This window comes from Idiotropiscis lumnitzeri, chromosome 1 (assembly GCF_059441095.1).
Source record: "Idiotropiscis lumnitzeri isolate Australia: NSW breed Sydney's pygmy pipehorse chromosome 1, RoL_Ilum_1.0, whole genome shotgun sequence".
Taxonomy (NCBI): Eukaryota; Metazoa; Chordata; class Actinopteri; order Syngnathiformes; family Syngnathidae; genus Idiotropiscis; species Idiotropiscis lumnitzeri.
The window spans coordinates 30104216-30121733 of record NC_142391.1 but is presented as its reverse complement, the minus strand read 5'-3'; the positions used below and the strand labels follow the sequence as shown (position 1 = coordinate 30121733).

The 17518-nt window shown below is 41.3% G+C and overlaps 2 protein-coding genes across 2 annotated transcripts; both read right to left on the bottom strand.

Annotated features, from left to right (window-relative positions):
• LOC148344194 (uncharacterized) lies at nt 1–3879 on the bottom strand. Its single transcript, XM_088294556.1, has 2 exons — nt 3737–3879; nt 1–1911 (listed from the first exon to the last, which is right to left on the bottom strand). Exon 2 carries the CDS (start codon nt 1898–1900, stop codon nt 1445–1447), a length of 456 nt encoding a protein of 151 aa, XP_088150682.1. The 5' UTR covers nt 1901–1911; nt 3737–3879; the 3' UTR covers nt 1–1444.
• Nucleotides 3880–5117: 1238 nt separating this feature from the next.
• rassf2a (Ras association domain family member 2a) lies at nt 5118–16496 on the bottom strand. Its single transcript, XM_088294660.1, has 10 exons — nt 16213–16496; nt 11620–11693; nt 10622–10697; nt 10386–10537; nt 9749–9864; nt 9510–9652; nt 8294–8447; nt 7935–8056; nt 7750–7847; nt 5118–6449 (listed from the first exon to the last, which is right to left on the bottom strand). The coding sequence occupies exons 2-10, from the start codon at nt 11670–11672 to the stop codon at nt 6380–6382; spliced, it is 984 nt and encodes a 327-aa protein (XP_088150786.1). The 5' UTR covers nt 11673–11693; nt 16213–16496; the 3' UTR covers nt 5118–6379.
• Between the last annotated feature and the right edge of the window lie 1022 nt (nt 16497–17518).

Sequence of the window (17518 nt, the reverse complement as noted above, 5' to 3'; positions counted from 1 at the left end):
CATGATACCATAAAAGATTTATTTCAAGCAAGCATTGTATTGGTTGGCTGAACAAAAGCTGAAATATATTCGTGAACACTTTTAGCGCTCCAATCATGAGAGCTACGGGCTCATAATGCAACATCTATTTCCATTTCTGCACTTACAAACAGCAGACATTTCATTAAGTACACCTTCATGCGCAAATAAGATCGCCAGAAGTCCTCAGACACTGTGCAATGTTTGTCAGATTGTGAATGTTTACGTATTGTAGCTATAGATGCAATCACCTACTACAGTGCGTTTACAACTTCAGCTCTAGTATTGATCTTGAACCGCTCCAGATGATAGAGGAGGCATAGTTGCGTACTGTTGCATTGATGGTTTGCAGAGCTGGGCACTTGACCCTTTTTGCCAGTCAGTGCCCCGCCCTCCAGCCGCTATCTTGGTACCCTCAACCCTCCAGTGTGATTCATAAAATTTGTCAGCCCCTGACCTCCTAAAAAAAAAAAAGTGCATGACACCAACATGGGAGAGATGCTAACAGCAGAGGTTTATTTAAACATCACTGTTTGTGTAAGAAGAGACGGGCGACAGCAGCGTGCGTTTAGGCCTGCCTGTTTTCCTTATTCTCACATCCCATAACCTGCTCCTTCCACCTGCTCCAGAGCATAGGGACGGGGCCGAAAATATCACAATCCAATAACAATCCTTAGCTGGCTAATTTACCACCACTTACCTTATTATGGGTTTATTATGGCGGTAAGTGTTTTGTCAAACTGAAGTGGGTTAACGTTTTAACTTCACCTCTGTTCTCTCTGTGTATTGCCCCTCTCTTGTAATGGTATGCCCCAGTAGCAGGTGGGAGGCGAAGGTTACGTGATGTCAGAATAAGGAAATACAGGCACGCTTGAACTCACCCTGCTGTCTCACGTCTCTTCATACACAAACAGTTGGTCGTGACGCTTTTGATGCGTCCTGAGGCGATTTTGATCAATTGGCCCGTCACACGCACGAAAGCCAATTCATGGGCCGGACTAAAATCCACCTACAGCCTTTGTTCATTATACCCTTTATTCTAATTTGTCACCCCCCCCCCCACACACACACACCAAAAATGGGCATCTGGCCGGGCCGGAGGCTCAAACCGGTCTGCCCTCGGAATGGGCTGCCCAGCTCCGTTGGTTTGTATAATTTCAGTGTGATAGTAGGTATTTTGATATGATAATAGTACAAAATGATGTATCTTTTTAAAAATATATTGTATAGTAGATCAAAGCCAGTTTAGATTGCAAGTTACATTTAGTCTCCTGCTGTAATAGTCACCAGTGTGAACAGCCTGCCGCTGCAGACTAGCTCTGTATCAACTTCCTGTCTTCAAGGGTGGTTTCAGTGCAGATGAGGCCCAATAACTGTTCCAAGGGTTATGACATTGCTGCGACTTTGTGCTATCTTCTGCCTGGCTTCACATAATGAGCAGCAGAGAGAGAAGCGAGCCAATCACAACAATGATGCTGTTGTAGATGGGCCCGCTGGACGCTCCGGCGTAGTACTCCATATCTCCAGAGCCCTCTGGCTCATACGCAGGCCTGACTCCGTAGCGCGGGTAGCCATCACCTCCTCCGTAGCCCCCATAACCTCCGTAGCCACCGTAACCTCCGCCATACCCGTACCCGTACCCAGGGCGGCTCAGGGCGGAGCCCAGCATGGCTCCTCCGATGGCTCCTGCTGCCGCAGCCCCGGCTACTTTACCGGCACTCGGGCCACTGCTTCTGGGGGGCGCCGGTCTGTAGGCTGGTCTGCTGCCACCCCAACCCCCCCTGAAGCCTCCACCACGCCGGGCCTCCGAGCTGGGGCTCAGTGTGGCTAAGAGCAGCACACACAACGTCACTGTCAGTGGTACTTTTTGTAGCCTGGACATGATCAGATCACCTGAAACAATACATTGAATAAACGAAATAAAATTGTTGTAGTAATTGTATGTATACGTATCCATATACAAAGACTAAAACAGTATGTTGGACAAGGTGCACCCTGGCCAGAATTCCCTTCCTGACCAATAGATGGTGCCAATTGTTTTGTATTGAAATCATTTTAGTGATCTGCAAGAATCCTCAGCAGTGACTTTGAGTAAGTTGATGTAATATTTTGACAGTACAAAATAAGCCTGTGTTCTTGTTAACACAAGGTTGTGTTAAGTATTTAGGCTTGTGGGGAGAGATCAGTGACTTCGAACAAAAAATACTTTTGCATTCTGTAAAACTATAAAAGCATAGGACTCTGGCTCTCTCTAGTGAGAGGTGACAGAATTACACCAACAAAATTACACAAGCAGATGACGGGCCATTTAGTCCTACTAGACTACTGTAATGTTAAGCAATATAAACTTTAATATTTAACTGTTGCCTGTGAACTGTACATACACATGCGAGTGTGTGTAAGCGCATGTGTGTAAGTGCGTGCGTGTGAGGGGGTGCGTGCGTGTGTGTGAACTGCTTGCAATTGTACAGTAGTATGTCACAGGCCTATTAACTCAAAATTGGCAATAGAAATGATCTGTGTTATGCATCATGTATGTTTCAGTTTAAGAGCAATGTCAAATTTTGAAAATAAAATTTTATTATTATGCATAAACACCAATAAATAAATAAATAAAACATACTTTTAGGCCATTGTCTTTACATGAAAGTATATGTCTCCATCACAAATGCTCCAGGACTGTTGTCACTTATAAGCAAATAAATTACCCCCAATATAAGAAAAGTTAATTTTACCTAAGACAAAAATAGGCAGTCAAGGTGTTCTGAGCACGGCTTTGTTATTTTTGCCACGCTGATTATTGAAGAGCTTCTAATAATCCTTCTAAATGGAGACACACTCTTTACACAAGGTTGCATAATCCCGAGTGCCTATAATTGTTTTTTGGTTCGTACCCTGAGCTATAATACATAAAGATATGACAATAAATGGACAATAACTGTTCCTTCTGAAATGATGTCCATATTGCAAATAATATTGCCTCAAACAACCTAAAATTATTGAAAACAAAACAATAGGAAAGAACACATTAGTCCTAAACTGAGTGACATCACTTGTTCTATTATCAACACACGCGCACACGCACACACTTGTGGCTAATTTAAACTGGCAATAATCCAATTACAGTGTTGTTCATTCACAAGGTGAGAGCTTTCCAACACAAACAAATGTGATGTCATCCTGCTGAGTGGGTGCAACAAATTTCTCAGTAAACAATTCAATAGCACACAAGACAGGTTATTGTTCTTAATTAGCACATCAGTTTTTTTCTTTGGTTACTTGGAAAGGTTCAGTCCAACCACTTTTGCCCACCAGACACTTAATTAGGTACCCTTGCATAATCTAAAGTGGTGCTGCTATTTAATCTGCCTTTGTGAAAGGCAGATTGTTTTGTTCAAATCATATTCATGATTCTAATAATGAGATTGTGCAAGTGTATCTAATGTTGTGGGTGATATGATACATATTTCTGTAACCAAAATACACAAAAACAAACTGTTGTGGGAAAAATGAAGAGATCACTGGCAACATCAACCGATAACAAGAAAAATATGAGGACTTTAAAATGACTTGTCAGAATCACAATGAAAATCAAAAACATCTCAATGATTTGTTGATGTGAATTAAATGTCTGCCGGTGGTCTCTGCAGTTTCATAAACAGGCTCATCTCAAAGTGTATAGGGTAGAAAAGTTGAAATTAAATGAAGGCGCACTCACTTGGTTGGCGTTTTGGCCGCTTCTCGTGTTTCCTGCAAATCGCCAAGTGTGTGCAATGTCTATGCGTGCTGGCGTGTGTTTCAGGGTCGGCCACTTACCCTTCAGACGGTCACATCGAGTGGGATCATCAGCCCGGCGTTCATTGGCTGGCAGAGTGCTAATCTGTTGCACCGCCGACAGTACGACTTAAACACCTAATGGTCTAATTTTGAATGAATGCTCTTAATTGTCCGATGAGGCAGCAAAACATCTTGTCACAAGCTCAACTAAGAGGATATTCCTGTCAGTTTGAGTAACGTTAGCTCAGGTGTAGACAAAGTATGGCCTCATTTTATTGCAATCATTTAACCATTTGAATTGGTCAATTACAATGTATTTATTTTAAATTATAATTATATTAATTATGCTTCTTTTTGTTGTTTTTCCCCCATATATTAATTTAGCCATATGTCTGTTTGAAAATTCAAATGTGGCCCTTGAACAAAAATGTTTGTCCACCAGTGCAGTGAACATTGCGGGGAGCTTGTTACATAACCTACAGAATTTCCACATACACTGGAACGTTTATTCACGCCATTGAAGGCGGGACAGGCTTTTGGTGCAAATTGATGGCAAAGATACCAAACCAAAATGCACGATCATAATCAGTCCGCAAGATCATTCGTTGGATAATCATTGGGACAGAAAAAGTCATCTGACTGAACCCACCACTAAGATTTGCTGGGAAAATTTGGTGGTGCGACATCTGTCATCTGCATCCGATCCGATTTCAGATAGTTTTTACATTTTCACCATTTGAACACATTTTTTGGAATGTTACAAACATATTATTACTTCCCATTTGAACACATTTTTTGGAATGTTACAAACATATTATTACTTCAACGTTAACATTTACGTCGAATGAAGTGGATGCTCTGCTCTGATTGGCTACCACCCAGTCATTCTCGAAGTGGGCTCGCTCCAGTAGGACACAATCGCTGCCAGCATACATTTCAGTTGTATTTAACTTTTAAGTTAAATCCATTCAACCGTACTCTTTAAAGAATAGTTTGTCTACAGCAGTTTCTCTTGAGTGGATTCTTAATGTCCAAAGTGTGCATAATGTTATAGTAGATTACAATAATATTACGATAACTATGCAGAGTTTTTAGGATTCAAACCATCGTCTTGTTTTTGATGCCCACTAAGGCACACCGCGCAAGTGCAATTTGGTGTTGGCCACAATGATGGCGCTTGGAGAGAAGTATTTCTTTTTTCTATGGTGCAAAAAGTGCAAACCGACTGTGCTCCAAAAAAAAAACGCAAGGAAAAGACACCCCTTAGAGTGACAACCACTATTTGGGAAATACAGTATCAAAAAGTTTTAACCAGAGACATCTTTTTCTCATATGTCTTTTTAATTAAATTACAATCATTATTCCACATCCTCAGCCCTACATTTTCACATCAGCATGAGTTGTTCACATGTGAAGGAATAAAATATTTCATATCTCTGCCTAAGAAGTCATACAAAAAAAAAAGCAGTCAAGAGAGGCCAGAAACAAAGCATGCACATTCTCAGAATGACATACAGACATTTGCAAGGACTTTGTAAGTACTACACAGTACACTACGGGTCAAAATGAAAACTACAAGATCACTAAAAAGACGTCCTACAGCGAGTGCAGCGGACACCTTGCAGCGGTTTAGCGGTATCGCAGTAAAAAATATTACTTATGCAGCAGACAACATGCCGCCGTCTGTGTGCGCGCCGCTCGACACTCTCACTGACCTACTTCCACTCGAGCTCCCGCCTGTGCGTGTAAGCTGTGTGGATCACACACACATTAACAACGGAGAATAGTAACACCAAAGACAAGCAGACACACACAGTCTTGTGTTGTGCACCAGGCTTAAAATAATAGCCTCAAAGTCTTTTGTTGTGCTTTGAACATGTCAACATGACATTCATATCCGTACATGGAATGTGTGTTTTGTCTCTGACGAATGTCAATGGCGTGAATTATTTGAAGGCGTACCTGTACGTTGAAGGTGAACCACTCAACTACACGCAGTAGTAGACAAAAATGACCACTGTGCATTGTGGGTACAGAGGGAGGCTTTTGGCCTTTGTGCTCATCATCTGAGTTTTACGAAGAGGAAACATTTTTGTAGTTATTGGTTTGTGCTTGGTGAATTTTTAGCAGGCACTTGACAAAAAGCATGATATGATGCTTGTGCTTCAAATGGACTTAACATGAGACAATCAGTGCGGGTAGCGTCATCGTCTAGTGGTAAACAAATTTGGGTCGCAGTTGAGAGGTCAGTCAGGTTTCTTTAGGTTACGCTCATCAAGGACTCTCAATTCAAAGTGAACGCTTGTTTGCCTATATGTGCCCTGTGATTGGCTGACGAACAGTCCAGGGTACACCTCGCCTTTGACCCAACATCAGCTGCGATAGTCTCCAGTTCACATGCGACCCGAACTAGCACAATGGACGGCTGGCCAATCAGCTTCCCTGAGTGACACTATGTTGTGAAATGCTCACGCGCAACGTAACCTGGTGTCTCAGCGATCCAAAGCAGTCACGTTTGCCCCGTGTCTTGGGTGTTTGAAGCTTGTAGTCGACACTTTGACGTGATGCTGGCGGTAGCTGCTGTTCACATACATGCGGGGCCTTCCGGTAGACAGCCGAGCTGCTTCTCTATGATGCAGCGCAGGATGTTGTACCTGCGGAATACAAGCAGTAATGAATGAAGTGTGTCTTCAAGGGGACATATTTGGGAAAATGTAGTTTTGAATGACTTGTACACTGAAAGGTAGGACTGTGGCGTGCTTGCCCACTCATCAAGTGTACATTTAACGCAAATAAATCTTTGGTTATCTGCGTATGTCTGAAACTGTGTCTGTGAGCAAGCCGTTTTGGCAATTTTACTTCAGTGTTACTTAACAGTGTGGCTAATTTATAGAGATGGACATTCGTCAGTATTTCAGGATCGCCCAGTCGGTCCGAGTTAGCCAGATGGCATCACACACGTGGTACGCAAGTCCACTACTGGTACTGCACAGCTGACACGCAGCCAAATAAATAAAAAATAAAACAGTTTTGTATACCTTTCGGTCTGACAGATGGCAATGATGTTTCCCACATTGTTTTTATTTCACTGATCACCATGCTATGCACATCTGCTTTATTTATTTAGGTTTCAATCTGGCTGCGTGTCTGCTTGTGTGCCATCTACATGTGAGGTGGAAATTATATTCTCAATGCCGATTGGCTCTCGCGGCGAGGGACGGACTGGGCCTTCATGGTTCGGCCTGAAATACAGACAGGAACTCATTGGCGGACTGATGATGCCCACTTCCGCTAATTTACAAAATATCCGCCGGGATTGAGTTTCTCCACCTATGACATGATCAGCTAGGCAGGGCAAAAAGATCCAGAGACATTTCTACGACACGGGCTATGAATCTGCCATCATGTCGGAGCTAAAAGGTAAGCGGAGCTGCATTGAGATTTTTGGGATGGAACGTTTAGCAGAAGCTATCAAGACTATCTTCTGGTAGTCGTCTGATACTTGATTGCATGATGAAGTTGTTGACACTGTGGGGCTGCTATTTGTGTTTGGAGATGGGTTCACTGACACCCACGTACTCACAGTGCAGTAGTTTATGAAGCACTGCCTAAAAATAAAAATAATTTCATTGCCTATTTCCCTTCCAACACACCGTAGGTAGAAGACGCTTCATAGTCGCACACCACTCACCCTAGTTTTAGTAACAAAAGTCAAGACTGTCGACTGGCCAAGCAGTATATAGGAGTGTATACAGTTAATCGCTTGCATGAGACTCCCCCTCAAAAACAGGCTAAGAAATTGGGTGTATAACCTGTTAACTAATTCTTGACCCTTGGGTTATTTTGACAAAAGCATGTCACAGAATGTTATCAATGCCTGTGTATCTTGTTTAAAATTGTGACTGAAAAATATCACCTTTAATATAGTGTGAATGCGTAGGCAACTTTTTGTACCTTCTCCTTAGTTTCTGCACCTCTCTGTCCTCCTCCTCCTTCAACTTGGTGATGAAGCTCTGCAGAACGGGCATCTCAAACTTGATATACTGCGCCACCTGATGGAGTGGAGGAGAACAAGCGCACATGGGCGAGCAGGAACAAAGCCAGACTTGTAGTTGGTGTTTCTGTGTGTAGATGTTTACATCATATGTGACTTCTTCTCCCAGGTCCTCCTCCATGAGGAACAGTTTGCACACCTGCTCACATGGACCCTGCATTACTCTCCAAACCAGAGGGAAGTCACTGCGCTTCAGCTTCACTCGCTCTGAAAAACACATTGTGCAACTTTGCAGGCATTTTGAGGTTCTACTGGGATGAGCAACTAGAGGCCCACACTCAAAATGGAGATCAATTAATATCCCTTTAACTCAAGGTCAGCAGGCAAGTCCTTTAGAAAATGGATGGACGGACTATAAGCTTGTAAATTTTACGAGGTATGAGCTAGTGTACCTAATAAAAGAAGATGCTGATGCATATATAGGGCGAGAGTGCTATCACTCACCTCCACTGGCATGGACGAGATAGAGTGCAAAGTCATCAGGGCTGTTCTCAATTTTAAACTTGTTCAGGAGAACTCTCAGCACCTGAGGTGTGGTCATGCAGCTGTTGATGCGTACGTTGGTCACCGAACCGAAAGCAGGCGTGAACACGGCTGTCTGAGAGACACAAATATCAAAACATGAATTTGATTACAGGACGGCCCTGACTAACGAGTTTAAATTGTTAGACGACCAAGCTCATAAACTCAATTTACTCGTGTCACATCAATTTTTACAATTTCAATGGCATTAGTCTCATACATGAATTCCATTCCGAAAACACTCTCAAAAATATTTTGTTGCATGATTTAAAAAGAAATAAAAATGGCACTTTATTGTAAAATGTGAATATAAACTCAAAGTAAGTGAATTAAAAGAAATGAAGCGCAACTAAGAGGAAATCCATTCGTGATACAAAAAACAGCTTCTACCCAGACGCCATCAGACCAAATGACATTATTATCTGTCAAACGCACATCACAATATTTTTCTTTTGTAGTCCACTTGAACGTTTACATGGTGCAGTACTTCTGCAACCTGCCGTATTTGAACAGTTGAATCCCTGCTACTTTGCACATTATATACAGATTTTTCTTTTGGGACTACTTAGACAAGATCTTTTTTTTGTTTTTTTAATTGTCATGGATTTTCAAATTGTACTTATGCACATCATTTAGCTCCCCTTTTTGCCTTCAGTATTGATGTTTCATGATTTAAAATTGCTCATTTTACATGTTTTATTCTGAATGAATGGAGTAAAACTTAAAAAGTAAGAATTTGATTGCTTAGTGCTATGTTGTGCATATAAATAAATGAGTCTTAAATCTTGAGTTTGCTCGCCTTTCATGGGGCGAGGCCTATAGTGAGTCAGAAGCATTCCAGCTCTGATTTTTCTACATCTGCTTCATGTACCTTGCGAGTGTTTACATTTGGGATTTGTCTTTGGTTGCTTGTCACTTATAAGAAAACGCTGAAGTGCATTGGCAATTGTGCCTCTTTTCCCCCTCTTCACTCAAGCATGGCTTATTTGCTCCAATTTTAGCTCGCATCACAAAACTAAAAATAACCATGCGGCAACGTTTACCTCAGAAAACTTGTGATAGGAGCACTCGGCGGTCATGTCATCAATGCTTTTTTTAATTGTCTGTGTTCATGTGATTTGCTCCTCAAATGCCTCACCTTGTGGTTGTAGAAATGACCATTGATGGAGAAGCGATGGCGTCGGATCTTCCTCTGGTCGCTAGGGGAACGGCGGTGGACCCGCCTTAGGACCCCGGCGTCACTTTTGGTTCTAAGCAGCTGAGCTGAGGTCTCAGTGTCCTCTGTTGGGTCAACGGGTGACGCACAATCACATAAAACGTCCTCAAGGGTTTTTTTCTTTATCAAGCTCACTGTGCCCTGCAAATGAGGAAATTCACCTTCAGCATGTTCCTCCATCACGCCGTTGTCTTCCGATTGGTTTTCAGGCGCCGTCACCAACACAGTGGGCGGAGTCTCATGTGACGTTTGTTGACCGTCCGTGCTGTTTGGGGAGCTGTAAGAAAGTCACAGATTGATAGTTTGTTAATGTTTGTAAATTTTAAATCCATTAAACACAGTCTACACTAACTGATCGCAACATTCGGTACATCAGTGAACTGTAAAACCATAACCATCCATCAAATTTCTGATAATAAAATGTAAAACAATTTTACATGCATTGAGCAAGCCTTGGGAATACATATTTATTTTTATTTAAAATGGGAATTGATTTATTAGAATAAACACGTTACATGTATTTTGTATTAATTTTGTTCAACAATTGGTCAAAGATCATAAATTATTTGAAATAATATCAAAAATGCTAACAATAAACATTTTATTATGCAAAACAAATATGTATTTATGGTTTAAAATAATTGGTTACTAATTAAAACATGGAATGAATAAATATTTTATTTTTTTTAATGTATCATGAGAACATAGAAGTGTACCGGTATCTTTGCCGCCGGTGACCTTCAACATGAGAACATTTCCGGCCATTGTGGCGTAACCTGATCAGCGTGCACGTCTCACCCTTGACTGTCCAGAATGCAACCAGAGTGCCAGGATGTAGAGGACGGAGGGGGTCGGATGCGCTCGTGGTCATCCTGCATCTGAAGTCTGATTGGCCGCCGCAGGCCCCAAAAGATGTTCAACAATCCCTCCACGATTAGCTCCCCCTCTTCCTGTTAAGGGGATCAATGAATTACACGCCACTCAATTGAAGGCTGTGTCTGTAAAATGAGCGACAATGTGGTAAGCATACAGACCTCTCTGTGCCTGAGCTGTAGATTATGTCCTTCATAGTAGAGGTTGTATGTTTTCAGATGTGAGAGGATGGTTGCCCTGGAGACAGAGATAGACTCAGCACCATGCTTTAGCGTGTCTCTTTGGTGAGATTTTCACTGCATAGTTCAAGTACGCTAGGCATAAATACAAAAATGCAGAATTGAAATCGGACATTGTGTGATTGGAATCCTCTCAAAAGTGGGAGCAAATCTGATGTGCCAGTATGCGCAGAGTAAACACACAAATCACATTGAAATACAGACAAACGATACGGCCGTGTCGCGAATAGCGAAAAATTGCAAACAGCTGACACATGCCAAAATGTTTAGCACTGCCTAAACCGCAAATATACCACAAACTGAGATCTCAAAACACTTTAATACAATTTTATACTTATCTTATAACATTACCTTCAAACAATAAATTGCTTCCAGATGCCTGTGCTTTTTAATAGCCACTCAGCAGAGCAAAAACATACAGTACAAAAATGAAGGCTGGCCATAACTTCTGCTAATAACCCTGGCTAAAGTTATATACACACATATAAACCTTGTACTGTACCCCAGTTAAGTTATATTCCTTCATTACGTACACTTCCTTGACATCAAATGTCACTTTCTGTTACAAAAGCATCTACAATTAAATATGACTTTCAGTGGAGTAATGTGGATGTCATCCTCATTTCATCAGTGGAAGGGAAGTGTCAGGCCAGGCCAACTAAGACGCTCTGTAATATTATTTCTTGGTATTATTTGTGCATTACTGTTTACTTCGGTGTGCTTCCTACTAGGTGTGGAGTTATCTATCTTGTCGCCTGTGCATGTGGTTTCATGTGTTACATCAGTATAAACACAGAAATGTACATGTTAATAAACAATCAGATAAAGACTTTAAATCGAAATTGGGCACCTGAACTTGCAGTAAATCCAACCTTTGTCACACTACAGTGGTGGCTTGTGATCCAAAGTGAGTCACTTACTTGCTGATGAACTTGTTCTCTCCGACCTGAACCCCATTGTGAGTGCCATCCATGGCCACACTGCATGAGAGGAGCTGATGGGAGACACAAAAGAGGTGCTTGATCATTATCGCCACTGTCTCATGACTCCTCATGACCAGTGGAGGAAGAGCACAAAGGAGCCCAAACACAAGATTGATTGTGTGGCAAGTATTTCCTCCGAGAGACAAACACTTGGGATTCCATGGCATACTTGAACATACTCGAACATACAAAGTTGGATATCTTGACCACCATAATAATGTCACTTCCTTCTCAATGCTGATTTGTTTTCTGTGTGTTCATGCCGACATGGAAAAAGAAACTTCTGTGAGGGTGAGCAGGTGCAGGGACACATGTGCAACTTGCTAAGCCAAATGGTTTTTTCAGCTGCTCCAACAAAAGCACACGCAGCCAGCAGATGAATAAAGAATTAAAGACACACAAGCTCACAATACTGAAACATGAGTCAAACATGGACATTTTCCAAATCTGCGCATGAGTTCACTTAGTTAGACCAAACACATGATGATGCAACAAAAGTGGAAAACTACCAATAGTACATTTCGAAGTGTTTACACCACTGCATAGGTCAAAATGGGAATTGAGTGAACAGCTGTCATGATGAGCAGAGGATGAATCCTCCACATGGTGTTGAAACATTTCCCCTAAATCACAAAGGACAAGGCTTTCATTCACCAGCCTGACATTTGCTAGTCAACCACCGTCTGATTGGGACTGAGCGGGAATTGATGCCACGTCTGTAATGTGAACACCGCCAATGATTCAAGAAAAACAAGTAACATGCTGAGCAGAGAGAATATTGTTTAAAAGAAGAAATGTGGGAAACACTCATGTATTATTTAGGAAATGACAATAAATAATCTTGCAATGTCATAGTTAAAAAAGCCAGACCTTTATCCACATCCATACCAAAATTGTTCTGAACTGTGATGGTTTTCATGTAATCTTGTTTGTGAGCAAATAGTTAAAACCAAAAAATTAATTAAACTGAATCCAAGACACAAATACAATGCGCACACTCGCACCACTCATGGAAAATTTGCAAATCCTCTGCCTAAACTAGATGGCAAAAGTAAAAAAACTTGTCATTTTGCAATTTGTCTAGTATATACGAAAGACCGTTTCATAATGGCCACCAATGTACTTCTGGGGGTGACCACACTCGAGTTATTACTGGCGAACTCAATTGAAAATGATAAAAACATGTTTTTCGGGTTGCAACACCAGATATTAAAAAGGTTACATTTACTTTTACCTTGAAATATTATTAATACTATTTCAAGGGCACATGTGGGTTAAAAAGGTCAATCAAATGAGTTTAGAAATTGTTATACAGAGATCGCAAGATGTAGCAGCCAACTGTGAAGACTGGGAACCAAACCTCCAGCATTAGGTTTGTGAAAGGCAATTTTCTTACAGGCATGTATAATATGTTTGGTCAAGTAGTCTTTCAGAAATTTTGAAAAAACATGATGGCGAGCCTGCTAGCACCACAACACGCCATTCCATATTCATTTAATCGGGTCTGTGCCATTAAATCCAACAGCAGACTTTTGTGTAAACTCATCTTTTGAAATGTAAATTGCGGCCGCTGTTTAGTGTCCCTTTTAGGCAATGCACCTCACGTAGCGTCTTCTTTTCGATTAACACTTGACACTTGGGTTTTGTTTATTGTGCCCATTCACATGTTGTTTTGTGAGCAATAAACTAGCAGAGGATATGCACTTTTTTAAAATACATCTTTAATGTTCTTTTGTTTTGTGTTTAGTTTAACAGTAACCTTCGGGTGAGAGTGTCAAATCTGCAATAAAACATTTTGAAGCCCATTTTGTGAAAAATGGTTTCTCATCTGATAACAGCATCTTGTAATGAAGTGAATTGAGTGATCTGACATCATGCAGTTTTCATATTTCCAGTTTGCACTAAAAAAAAAAGTCAAGGCAAAAAATGGCTGATCAAATGTTCATATCTTGAAAAATGTGTAACTTTTACCTCAAGACCTCATTGAATTACCAAATTAGATGCTCAAAATGCAGCAGAGCAGGCATAATAATTAGCCAGGGTGAGTACGTGCATATCAAAATTTGAGCAGTGTTGTCATGAAGGTGCTTGTGTGTCTCAAGAGAGCAAAAGCAAACAGACAGAGGCAAGTGAGGGCGTATAAAGGAAGTGCTCCCCTTCCGCTGTATCACTTCCTCCTTTGCTCAAGCAGTCGCACAGGAAGCCGGCACGCGGTCATGACTTCCTCAATCCAATGTCAACGCAGATGAATTAGCACCCACACCCACAGATCAACGACACCCATAGACAGAGGCCCACCATTTTGGCACACTGACACACTGCTGCGACACAATCTGAGCCTGTCAATCAGTTCTCTGAAATGGATTAAATATTGAAAAGCAATCAGCCCAGCGCTATCAATATTTCAACACTTGTATGTCACACCTCAACAGGTGGCGTCAAGCTACAAAACGGAGGTGAATTCTAAAACAGCAGCTCCGGTTAGCGGGAGCCATGGTTGTGGGCTCATTATAACGCCTGTTTGACGTCACAATCTGGGTTTATGGGGTCCAACCGAATTTGGTGTGGACAACACCGGATTTGCCATTGTAGATACTTAACAGGTTTAACATCTACGATTGTTTGCCTTTGAGCGAGACATGAGAGGAGGAGTCAAGGGTTCGAATGGTCATATCAGCAGACTGAAATCCCTCGTGGCTCATTACAGCATCAGCCAGTCGTCAGCGTCTGTCTCCCCTCCCCACACTTTTTGCCATTGCCCACTGCTCCTCAGCAGCAGCATCTACAAACAGATTCACCATTTTTCCAGTCTGTTCTTTCCAACTTTTCGTTTGTGTGTGACTGTGAAAGAGCGCAAATCATTCTGCATGTAATTAAAATTCATGACCACGATTTTCTGTCTTCTAACTCCCTGTCACCCTGGCCTCAAAACGACAAAAACACATGCCTGCTTTTTTTTTGCTTATTTTTTTGTTTTGTTTTGTTTTCTACCGCAATGGGTCTCTTAATGAAACGAATAGCTTTTATTACCCTCCTCCCGACCCCTTTAATCCTCCCAACTCTCCAGATTGCTTCTATTGACATTAGTGTCATAGCAACCGCAGAAACATTTAACTAAAAATATAGTTCCTCCTGCTTCGCGTTAGACATAGCAGGGAGCCAATTAAAGCTTGCCAGGCGTGACTGGAAGAGAAATTAGGTATTGTGAAAAGATGCTACCACCGCAGCAGAATGTACTTCAAACTCAGCACCAACATGATGTTTAATTTATACATCCTGCATACCATTTGACCACAGTGCCTCTCATATCTTGTGAATGAGTACATAAAAATTAATCTTGCTATTTATTGTCTATGCAGTGTCTCAGTGTATAGACGATGGATGGATGGTGTTTAAAGCTTGTGTGACAGGTTAAAGTGGGGCTGTACCAACCAAGAGGTTATGAATTAGGCGACTACAATGCATTGCGCCACAATCTATGGCATTTTGTATTTTCCTTTAATCACTTTATTTGGTAGTTAACAGAGGTGAAACGGTAGCATATTCATACCTAATATCATTCAGACTTCTTTCTTCTTTGTTCATCTCACATACTTCATGTACTCTTTCTACATAGTGACCTAGATTCAGACACCAAGCTACATTTGAATAAAATGCGTCACAAGACTGTTGGATGTTGAAGTGTCAGAATCGTACTGTAAAATGTCTCATATTTGAGTAAAATGTGCCCAATGTTCACAAGAGGTTTGTGTTAGTTTTTTCAACAATATTTTATTTAAAAAAAAAAAACGCATAACCCAATTTAATCATAAATGCATGACAAAACGCCATTAACCATCGAAGTATTTGTTCTCGTACTAAGTCTGAAAAAGTGGCATTGTAGCATCCCTCATCGTAAAAGTATTCATACACGCACACACACACACACACACACACACAAAATATGTATCAATGTTTGTACCACTTATTCTATTCATGGTCCTGGGGCAGTGGAGGCTATCAAAGCTGACTTGGAGTGCTTGTCAAGTCAGTTGCAGGCCCCAGACAACGTTCACAATTGCTCGACCACACTATCAAGTGGGAATTGAAAACAGACGTACAAACTATACCATCATGGACTCACATAAAATGTATCTAATAGAAGAGTCAACGGCAAATCTCTCATATATTGTATGTAATGGTCATTTTTAGGGAAAATTAACACTAAGGCTTTTTAAACTTACGTCGAAGAAATTGTAACCTTAACGCTCATTCTTACATAACCAGTCACAGTCTAGGCACATTGCCACTTTGATGCATCTCCTAGCTTTAGACGCAGCCCACACTTCATGATGATTGTACTGGGCTAGCATCCCATGAACGAGGTGTTACGCAGGATGATTTTAAACTAAATAAAAAATTTAAAAAAAGAAAGTGTGGCTGTTTTCGGTAAAAAGCCTTTAAATAATTTAATCATAAACGCACACACACACGCACACACAATGCCGCAGTCAAGTCAGTAATCAGTGTTCGTATCAAAGAACAGCTTACCCTAATTTACGACGATGATGTCGGCGGCGTCAAAGGACTCTCTTCCGTTTTTCTCCCGTCGACGTTTTGCTGAGTTGCCGGTTGAACAGAAGGTAGGTGAAGATCACCCCTCGGTTCGGCCGCCCACGGTCGCCGTTTCTCTGCCTGCCCGCGACGTGGAGCTCAGACTGGGACAGAGCGAGTACATCTGTCGTGGCAGGCGGCGGTGCTCGCGCCTCCCTGGCAGCCAATCAGCGCACGGGGCCCCCCAGCGACTCACCGAGTCTATTGTGCGCGAGACTCGCTCACACTTGAATGAAAGCTTCTTGGAACAATGGACGAGACGAGCTGCCAAATAGTGAGCACCCCTCTTGTTATTCGGAAAGAGCACGCGCACGTAATAAAACAGTAAAACAGTGCATATTCGCTCAAATTGGGTTGCGTGACCCTTGCGCCTAGACACTTAAGAGAGTATGTGAGATTTTTAAAAAAAATATATATGTATATTTAAAAACTAGAATTCACGCAAAAAAAAAAAAAAACTTAACATCTGTTGTCTCACTGCACTCAAGAATGACAACGATCCTCAGAGACCCAAAACAAACTAAAAAAAAAAGCCTCAGTCTCACTACATGCAACAACATCCAGTTCAGTCCAACAATACAATATTCATTGTGGGTCATGCTGTCAGACTTTTTTTGAATTAATAAAAGATGATCAGTGACTTTATTTGCAGTTTCTGCTTTTATTTAAAATTAAGTTAAAGGGACACTTGAGTGGGCTGAATTTTGGCACTTGTATATAGAAAAAACAAGATCTTCACTCCCCTATAAGAATCTAAGATTTGAGGGCTTTTTTGTGGCTATTAAAGTTGCAGATAGGCAACGCCCTGTTGTTTCAGCTTGTTTGCCCAACCACTTCAGCCTGTCTACATAATATCGGAGAGGCAAGCATTGTAACGCGTGTTGTTTCCTGGCTTGGTTTGTCATGTTCTGTTGTCACCTAGTGTCTGAAACAGTGATTATCACCTAAATTCAAATGCAGATCACAACTCTTATCCATTTCAACCTGTAAAAATATAAAAGCGAGCTGCACAATTCTGGATGACAAAAAGCAATCATCACCACCCCAATATATATATATAAATATATATATATTATTATTATTTTTTTTAATAGGTTGTCTCTGGCCTTCCTGTGTGGAGTTTGCATGTTCTCCCCGTGCCTGCGTGTTTTTTCTGCAGGTACTCTGGATTCCACTCACATTCCAAAAACATGCATGGTAGGTTGATTGGACGTTCTAAATTGCCTCTAGGTGTGTTTGTGAG

What these genes read in the sequence shown, in the direction of transcription:
- LOC148344194 (XM_088294556.1), bottom strand. Translation starts at nt 1,900, where the DNA reads ATGTCCAGGCTACAAAAAGTACCACTGACAGTGACGTTGTGTGTGCTG.
- rassf2a (XM_088294660.1), bottom strand. Translation starts at nt 11,672, where the DNA reads ATGGATGGCACTCACAATGGGGTTCAGGTCGGAGAGAACAAGTTCATC. An exon ending in GAGAACAAGTTCATCAGCAA is followed by an intron (nt 10,698 to 11,619) that starts GTAAGTGACTCA and finishes CTCTGTCTCCAG; the next exon opens with GGCAACCATCCTCTCACATC. An exon ending in TCTCGTCCATGCCAGTGGAG is followed by an intron (nt 8,057 to 8,293) that starts GTGAGTGATAGC and finishes TGTGTTTTTCAG; the next exon opens with AGCGAGTGAAGCTGAAGCGC.